Raw genomic sequence first — 9,398 nt, 5'->3', positions numbered from 1 at the left:
ACACAGACACACACAGACTCACACACACAGACACACACACAGACACACACAGACACACTCTCACAGCATAAAGACACAAGTTTCCACAGAGACAATGTTTTGCTTTAGAAAAAGAGGCGAAAGGGAACAAACTGCTCTCTTGGCCAAGGGTCCGGAAACAAAAGGATAAAATAAATGTGACAACCTCCCACATCGCTGTCTTCTTGCTGATGAGGCTGATTGCTGTCAACTAGAGATGAATGCCCAGTTCTGATTCTGATCAGCTTGGATTTGAGTTTCTAAAATGTGGTTGCAGTCCAACTTTTCAGGTTTTTGCCAGGCAGACAGAATAACGGTGTTTGAAAACTCTATTAGATTCACTGAAACTTCAGGTGAGAACAGGATTTCATGAGAGTCTGGCAGATTCAGAGGATCCTCCTCACTCTGATGAAGCCCCCACCCCCGATCTGTAACAGAATGTCTAAATCCAGAGAGAGTTACTTACAACTATTAATATATGGACCTTCAACTTGAAGTTTTTCAGTAATTGAGACAATAAACCATCTCTTATCACCTTGAAAGCTTTGCTTAGCTGTTTCTCCAAAGATACTTGATTTTCAGTAAACAGCAGGAAGCACAGGATGGCTTCATTTCTATGAAATCATATGGTAAAACCAATTTCAATCCCACAAATGTCCAAACAGTTAAAAATTCTCTCTCTTTCTTCACATAATCCTTAAAGATGTATTCCCAACATCAACTGCAGACATTCAGGATGTATGAGACAAAACTGAAGCATCAGACATTGGCTGTTCCTCTTAAGAAGAGTACCACACCTTCTGCCTCAAGTTCGCTGCAATCTCAGACGGAATTGAAAATGTGTACAGTTCCTGAGTGAAGGAGTAAATGTTGAACAGCTGAAGTGTGGATAAAGAGTTTGTTGTGGGCAAGAATGGAAGTGTTGGACCTTGCACAGGAGCTGGAGTTGGAAAGGGATTGCTTTATTGATGTTGCTGGGGTAGGAATGGGATTGAGCTGAGGTGTTCTCAGTGTGGAGACTTGTGACTAGGCTTATGCTTACCATCTGTGTCTCCAAACCAAGACGAAGGTCATTGAGAAAAGACCTCCTTGGGGTTTTCTGAACATAGGGTTGTAACTGTAATTTTCTTTCCACAGGATCGTTGGTTCTGGCGCCTTCGCAATAACCGAGTACAGGAGGGTTACCCGATGCAGATCGAGCAATTCTGGAAAGGACTCCCTACCCGTATCGATGCAGCGTATGAAAGATCAGATGGAAAATTTGTTTTCTTTAAAGGTAAGATTGATTTATGATAACATTGGCCCAATGTACCCATCGGTCTGCACTAGCTCATCTGCTTCAATCATAGCGATTGTAATTGAAAAAAAAATAGTGAAGGTTCTGAAGATCTACGGTATTAGCTGAGAAGTGAAGAAAATTAATGTGAATGTAGGATGATTAATATGAAATAGGAGCAGAGGGAAATGGAGAAGAGCAGCATATTTTCTCATTCATCCCTCAGAACAGATTGGTTGAGGTTTACTCCAGTAAGAGTCACTGCCAAGTTACGGCCTGCCACTTGGAGACTGGGTCACCTTTGTCTGTAGAGGGACTTCAAATTCTATTTTCACTGACACCAGCTCAAATGTAATGGAGTTCAGTGATCTGGGATCGGTGGATGCTGAGGCAATATGAGGCCTGGACAAATAACAAGTCCAATATTTGCGGACAGGTATTTTGATGGAAGAGTTGGCCATTGATTCGAGAAAAGGGAATGATCAAGGAATTCCTGGGCTAGTGGGAGAATGAATGACTTATGCACTCACTTGAGAAATGATGTCCAAACCTGGTGTTCCCAATTAAAAATTAGTCAGACCAGATACATAGAGCAGAATTAGGCCATTTGGCCATTCAAATCTAAGCCACTTATTCTCATTCTAATGCTCTCTCCTTGATCCCTTTACCAGTCAAGAATCTATCTATCTCAGTCTTAAAGACACTCAGTGAATTGGTCTCTGCAGCCCTGTGCAGCAATGAGTTCCACAGAGTCCGCAGTGTCTAGCTGAAGAAATTCCTCCTCATCTCCACTCTAAAGGGTCATCCCTTCGCTCTGAGGCTGTGCTCTCGGATCCTAGTCTCTCCTACTCAGAAACATCTTCTCCGTGTCCAAACTATCCAGGCCTCTCCGTATTCTGTAAGTTTCAATCAGATCCCGCCTTCCCCCCCCCCCCCCCCCCCCCCCATTCTTCTAAACTCCATTGCATACAGACCCAGAGTCCTCAATCGTGTATGACAAGCCCTCCATCCTCAGGATCATTCTTGTAAACCTCCTCTAGACCCTCTCCAACACCAACACACTCTTCCTGAGCCTTATACAGCCTCAGCAGTACATCCCTGCTCTTGTATTCTAGCGCTCTTGAAATGAATGCTAACATTGCATTTACCTTTCTAATTACCAACTGAACCTACGTGCTAACCTTATGAAAATTCTAAGTCCTAAATCCTTTTGTGCTTCAGATTTCTGAAGCCTTTCCCCATTTAGAACAAATTCTGCATCTCTATTCTTCTTACCAAACTGCATAACCTCACACTTGCCCACATTGTATTCCAGCTGACGTTTCTTTGCCCACTCTCCTAATCTGTTTAAGTTCTTCTGCAACCTCCCCATTTCTGTAACACTACCTGTCCCTCCACCTATCTTTGTATCATCTGCAAACTTGCATCAGTGCCCGGAGTTCCTTTGTCCAGATTGTTAATGTATAAAGTGAATAGTTGTGGTTCCCATCATGGACGCTTGCAGAATTCCACTAGACATCGGCTGCCATTCTGAAAAAGGCCCCTTTATTCGTGCCCCCTGTCTTCTGTCAGTCAGTCAGTCAGTCAATCCTCTGTCCATGCCAGTACCTTGCCCCTAACACCATGGGCTCTTATCTTACTTAACAATCTTCTGTATGGAATATTGACAAAGACCTGGAAATCCAAATAGACATTCTCTGGCTTTCCTTTGTCTAACTTGCTCACTATCTCCTCAAAGAATTCTAATAGATTTGTCAGGCACAACCTCCTCTTGACGAAGCCGTACTGACTCAGCCTGATTTTCCCAGTCCACCTGCATATTGAAATCCCAATGATTATTGTATTTCAGTTGGTTCTGAAATAACACAGTAGTTCAGTTCTTGTACAATCCAGTGTTATAAGAAAATCGCGCAATAGCCACACCATTTAAACTGATGGGGCCAGAATTGCGTTATAGCTAATACCGGTAAGGAAAGTTCGTGTTCTAGAAATAATAGTCTAAATTCTTCGATTGAGTTAAAGCCAATTCGTGTTGAAGAAACGCACATTATAGCAGAACAGACTGTACTGCCTTTATTACATGCCTTTTCTATCTCCTAATTTAATTTCTTCCCAAATCCTGACTACTGCTAGGAGGCCTGTACATCATTTCCATTAGGATCTTTTCCCTTTGTGTTTCCTCACCTTTACCCACACCAATTCTATGCCTTGACTCTAATTACTATTTCCCGTTGACCTAATTTCATTTCTTACTAACCAGGCAACCTCTCACCCTCTGCACATCTGCCTGTCCTCTCAACAGGATGTGTATTTTTGGATATTTAGATTAGATTAGATTCCCTACAGTGTGGAAGCAGGCCCTTCGGCCCAACAAGTCCACACCAACCCTCCAGAGAGTAACCCATCCAGACCCATTTCCCTCTGACTAATGCACCTAACACTACGGGCAATTTAACATGGCCACTTCACCTAACCTGCACATCTTTGGACTGTGGGAGGAAACTGGAGCACCCGGAGGAAAGCCACACACACACGGGGAGAATGTGCAAACTCCACACAGACAGTCGCCCGAGGCTGGAATTGAACCTGGGTCCCTGGCGCTGTAAGACAGCGGTACTAACCACTGTCTTACAGTGGTGCCCTTGTTCCCAGTTTTGATCCCCTTGCAGCCATGTCTCTGTGATACTCACAACGTCGTACCTGCCAATTTCAATCTGCGCTACAAGCTCATTTACCTTGTTTCATTTACTGTATGTATTTAATTACAATACCCTCAGTCTTATGTTGACTGCACTGCAACACCCCTTCTCATAGTTGTCCCCTTATCTGCTGTGCCGAAAGTTAGATTCCTGCTGCTTCCCATACTCTCTGTCCTATTACTTGTTCTGGAAACTTTAATAATTGCTACTCAGTCCTTCTCCCCTTTAACTTATTCCATGACTTTTCATGCCACTGAACTTGGTCGTGCACTTTATCCTGTTTTGGTTCCAAATCTTCCCTGGACATTTAAATGTTTGTAGTTCAGAGAGTCAATAAAATGTGGTCCCTTCGAGGGTCCTGCCCAAAACATCGGCTCTCCTGCTTTTCTGATGTTGCCTGACCTGCTGTGCTTTTTCTAGCTCCACGTTTTATCGACTCTGACTCTCCCAGCATCTGTGGTCCTCACTATCTCCTAGTTCAGATAGAGACACTGATTTTTAACGTCTCTGCAAAGATCAGTTCCATTAAAGCCTCTCCGACCCTCGTGCACGTGTCTGTGAGTGCGTGTGCACGTGTGTGTGTGTGTATGTGAGTGTGCACATGTCTGTGTGTGTATGTGAGTGTGCACGTGTGTGTGTTTTAGGAGGGTGGGGGAATAGATGCATGTACCATCATTGGGCCAAACCCCACAAGTCTTGAATATGAAGAACCATAATGCTGAGGACCCTCCGTTCTCACGTGAATCTGGGGTCCTTTAGCTGAGCAGAGAGTTTACATTGATGACCATAATGGGGATGGAATTGTCTCCATTCTCTAAATCCAGTTGGGAATAGGATGGGATTGGCTGGACCTGACCAGGGTCATTGACAGAACATGGGCAAAGTGTAGAGAAAAGAGGAAAAACTCACCAAAGGAACAGCCCATTGTGAGGGTGTAGTTCAAGCAGCATGTCACGAACACTGCCTCATGGTCATTCCTTGTCCAGTAGTTGAGCTGCTGCATGGACCCTCTCTCCCGTTTCACTGAGTTGTGGAATCTCCCTGAGCCAGCTCAGAGAGAAAGGGCATTTCATCACATTGGCATTGCACCAGTTTTCCTTTTTGTTAGATTTTTTGAAAAAAAAGAGATTAATCATTATTGAAACAGCTCTATTAGGCTTTCATTAAAACGAATGATCTAATATTCAGTGTTCCTGGTTTGCAGGAGATAAGTATTGGGTGTTCAAGGAGGTTACAGCTGAACCTGGATATCCTCATGGGTTGGTGCAATTAGGAAAAGGCCTCCCTCGAGAAGGAATTGACATGGCCCTGCGCTGGGAACCTGTGGGAAAAACCTATTTCTTCAAAGGAAACAAGTAATCTAATTTTGTTTGTGTTTTGTAACAACAATAATGTTGTGACTATACTGTTCCAAAGTATGATAAGCATGTAAAAATGGTTAGAGTGTAATTTTCATGGAGAATAATCCTTGCATTATACATATGTCTGTTTCATCTTTGGTCTGAGCTGGACTCAGCTGTTCACGAACTTGACTGAACCAGAAGGTTAAAATCGAAGGTTTAACTGGAGATCTGAGCTCCTCATCTCCACTGACACTCCTTCCCATGCAGCATTGACAGACAGCTTGTGTGCCTCATATCAAACCTGAATTCTGCCTGTCCCATTACTGCAGTGCCCTGAGTATTGAGGTCAATCCTCCACCTCCAATCCAAACCATCAAGAGCACATCTCATTGCTGTCTTATTAAGCAGTGTGGCTGAGCAGGGAACAGTCACTTATTGTTAGCTTACTCCTGGGAGAAACTGCTGAAATTCCTGAGAAGGTGCTATGTAAATGCAGCTTTGCCTTTAACCCATTAGAAGCTGATCACAGGGTTTCAGGTGTCTCAGTGGACATGGGCATCAAGGCCAGGCCAGCATTCACTGCCCATACCTAGTTCATATAATCACAGAATCCCTACAGTGCAGAAAGGGGCCATTCGGCCCATTGATTCAACACTGACCATCCGAAGAGCATCCCACCCAAACTATTTAGGGAAGGAATCTACCACCCTTACCTGGGTCTGGACTACATGTATCTCCAGACCTACAGCAACGTGGTTGACACTTGATGGCAATAAATCCTGGGCCTAACTAGTGACGCCCTCATCCTGTAAATGAACTTCTTAAAAAAAAACGTGACCTCTGAACATTGGGGTTTGCTGTGTGTGTGTGAGACTGATGATGGATGCTGGGAATTCAGTGAGGGGATAGTGAAATGATGATGTTTGTTTCATAGATACTGGAGGTATAATGAGGAGAAGCAAGCATCAGATCCTGGCTACCCGAAACCCATCACCATCTGGAAGGGAATTCCAGAGGCACCTCAGGGTGCCTTTGTGAGCAAAGAAGGAAGTGAGTATGTAGCTGGGAAACTGAAATGGTTCTATCATTCGGTGAGTTGGTTACTGGAATCTGTTGGGCAATTATCCAGAGGTCTAATTCCACCAGGACATTGAATTCTGGAAACTGGCACCAGGAGAAAAGCAACAGAATGCAATGAAAACACAGAGGGCAGGTGTGTCACTGAGGGCCAACATTGGATCAACTGTCAATCTCTCAAGTAGCAGGATTTGATTCAGTCACATCTGTCCGTGTCTGAGTGAGACCTTGAGGCAGTCTGCAGAAAGGAGATGTGCAAAGAGATGCTGTCTGTCGTTAATTGTTACACTGGGGTCTCTGCTGTTGAATAAACAACAGAGATATCAGTTCACTACTGAGTGTATCCTACACAGCTCAAACAGGAGGAAAGGCAGAGAGGAACCAATTTTCAGAGAACTTACAGAGAGGTACAAAAACTGTACAGAAGTTAATGAGGACTTGTGTAAACTGGTCCAGGAATATTGCGAAGGGTAGAGAGGGAGAAGGCTTTTGAAGTTTGTTCAGGAGAATTTACTAGATCAAAATATTTATAGTCCAATGAGAAAGTGGATGTTTCTGGATGCATCAGTGTCTTTTTGGAGGGTGGAGGGTCAAAGTGCTGGGGTATGGGGGCCAGTGATCACTGTATCATAAAGTTCAGGGTTAGTTATGGAAAAGGACAAGGAACAATCTGCAGTAAAAATAATGAAGTGGAGGAATGCTAACTTCATTGGGAGTGAGAATGGATCTGACCCAACTAAACTAAAATAAAAAAAAACAAAGAACTGCAGATGCTGGAAATCAGAACCAAAAGCATAGCTTGCTGGAAAATCTCAGCAGGTCTGACACAATCTGTGAAGAGAAAGCAGAGTTAACGTTTCGGGTCCTGTGACGCTTCCTCGGAATGGAATCAAAGGTCAGTAACAAAATTATAACTGATCAATGCACTGCCTTTAAAGAAGAGATAGTTTGAGTATATAGAACATAGAGCAGTACAGCACAGTACAGGCCCTTCAGCCCATGATTTTGTGCCAAGCATTTATCTTAATCTAAGATCAACCTAACCTACGCACCCCTCAATTTACTGCCGTCCATGTACTTGTCCAGCAGTCACTTAAATGCCCCTAATGTCTCTGACTCTATACCACCACTGGCACCCACCACTCTGTGTAAAGAACCTACTTCTGACATCTCCCCTATAACCTTCCTCCAATCACCTTAAAATTATGACCCTTCGTGATAGCCATTTCTGCCCTGGGGAAAAGTCTCTGGCTATCTACTCTACTATGCTGCTTGTACCTTGTACACCTCTATCAAGTCACTCTCTTCCTCCTTCTCTCCAGTGTGAAAAGCCCGAGCTCACTCAACCTCTGTCATAAGACAAGCCCTCCAATCCAGGCAGCATCCAGGTAAATCTCCTCTGCACCCTCTCTGAAGCATCTCCCATCTTTCCTATAATGAGGCGACCAGAACTGGACACAATATTCCAAGTGTGGTCTAACCAGGATTTTATACAGCTGCAGCAGCAAAACCTTGTGGCTCTTAAACTCAATCCCCCCGTTAATGAAAGCCAAAACACCATACGCATTATTAACAACCCTACCAACTTGAATAGCAACTCTGAGGGATCTATGTACGTGGATCCCAAGAATCCACTATTCCTCCACACTGCCAAGAATTCTGTCTTTAACCCTGTATTCAGCATTCAAATTGGACCTTTCAAAATGAATCACTTCACATTTATCCAGGTTGAACACCATCTGCTGCTTCTCAGCCCAGCTCTACATCCTGTCAATGTCATGTGTAGCATGCAACAGCCCTAGACACTACCTACACCTTTGTGTCACCGGCAAACTTACTAACCCACCCTTCCACTTCTTCATCCAAGTCATTTATAAAAACTTCAAAGGGTAGAGGCCCAAGTACAGAGCCCTGCGGGACACCACAGATCACCGAGCTCCAGGTAGAATTCATTCCATCCACTGCCACTTGCTGTCTTCTTTCGGCCAGCCAATTCCGTATCAAGACAGCCATATTTCCCTGTATCCCAGAACCTCCTAACCTCCCATACCTACCTACAGTTAGAGAAAATTCTCACCAGTGTCGTGGACCAGACCAAATCCCCTTCAATATATCAAGGAGATAGCCTAAACTTTAACTTTTATCTTATTTAAAGGCAAGTGTAAGATTCTGTGTTCCAGATGTAATTCAATTGGTTACATAACTTTGCTTGAAGCAAAACACGCTTTATTCTTACTCTACAATTAAAATACAAACAAAAGAAAGAAGAATTGCCTAACTTAAACTGTGTTGGAAACTTAACTGAATAATAGATTATTTAACTACTAAACAGCAACTGTTCCAGTGTAGTAATATCCTATAAGCACACCTTTGGCAAAGGCAAATTCAGTAAAACAGATTGTCTCGCATGTGATTCTGGCAACAGGAAGAGAGCCCCAGCTTTTAGCTGTAACAGAGAGAGGAATAAGGGCTTCCACATCCAGCTTCAAAACCCCAGCAAAGGCTACTGAAAGCTAAACTAAAACCCTGATTCTGGAGGAGACTAATTCCACCTATTCGGGCTGCTCCTATTTTCCAACTTTTAAAAAATACAAGGCCTCACAAGCTGTTTACTTTATTGGCTTGGAATAGACCCCTCAGTACCTCTATCTCTCCACTGTTCATAAAAAAATAAGCAGGACAAAATGCACCTCTTAAAGCCATAGTATTGTCACACCAGGGGGTACCTGCCCTCGACCTCTTCATAGCAAACTGCCGCCGCGATATTAACCGCTACCTGAACTCCCACACCCCTCTCACCCACTCCAACCTCTCACCCACGGAACGCGCAGCCCTCCACTCCCTCCGTTGCAACCCCAACCTCACCATCAAACCAGCAGACAAGGGAGGCGCAGTAGTAGTTTGGCGCACCGACCTTTACACCGCTGAGGCCAAACGCCAGCTCGCAGATACCTCCTCCTACCGTCCCCTTGACCATGACCCCAC

The 9,398-nt window shown here is 44.0% G+C and overlaps 1 protein-coding gene and 1 long non-coding RNA gene across 3 annotated transcripts in view; one reads left to right on the top strand and one right to left on the bottom strand.

Moving 5' to 3' along the window:
• LOC122560341 overlaps window positions 1-9,398 on the bottom strand; it is a 37,639-nt gene that overhangs the window by 19,405 nt on the left and 8,836 nt on the right. The window contains exon 3 of the long non-coding RNA XR_006314717.1: window positions 4,903-5,090. This is a non-coding gene — a long non-coding RNA (uncharacterized LOC122560341). The remainder of the gene's footprint in view (window positions 1-4,902; window positions 5,091-9,398) is intronic.
• Window positions 1-9,398, top strand: part of mmp24 (matrix metallopeptidase 24) — a 47,698-nt gene that overhangs the window by 30,785 nt on the left and 7,515 nt on the right. For both annotated transcript variants that reach the window (XM_043710988.1, XM_043710987.1), the window contains 3 exons: window positions 1,156-1,294; window positions 5,198-5,348; window positions 6,271-6,386. In XM_043710988.1, the coding sequence (XP_043566923.1) occupies window positions 1,156-1,294; window positions 5,198-5,348; window positions 6,271-6,386 (406 nt within the window). The remainder of the gene's footprint in view (window positions 1-1,155; window positions 1,295-5,197; window positions 5,349-6,270; window positions 6,387-9,398) is intronic.

This window comes from Chiloscyllium plagiosum, chromosome 20 (assembly GCF_004010195.1).
Source record: "Chiloscyllium plagiosum isolate BGI_BamShark_2017 chromosome 20, ASM401019v2, whole genome shotgun sequence".
NCBI classification, from domain to species: Eukaryota; Metazoa; Chordata; class Chondrichthyes; order Orectolobiformes; family Hemiscylliidae; genus Chiloscyllium; species Chiloscyllium plagiosum.
This window is presented reverse-complemented; position numbering and strand designations above follow the sequence as displayed.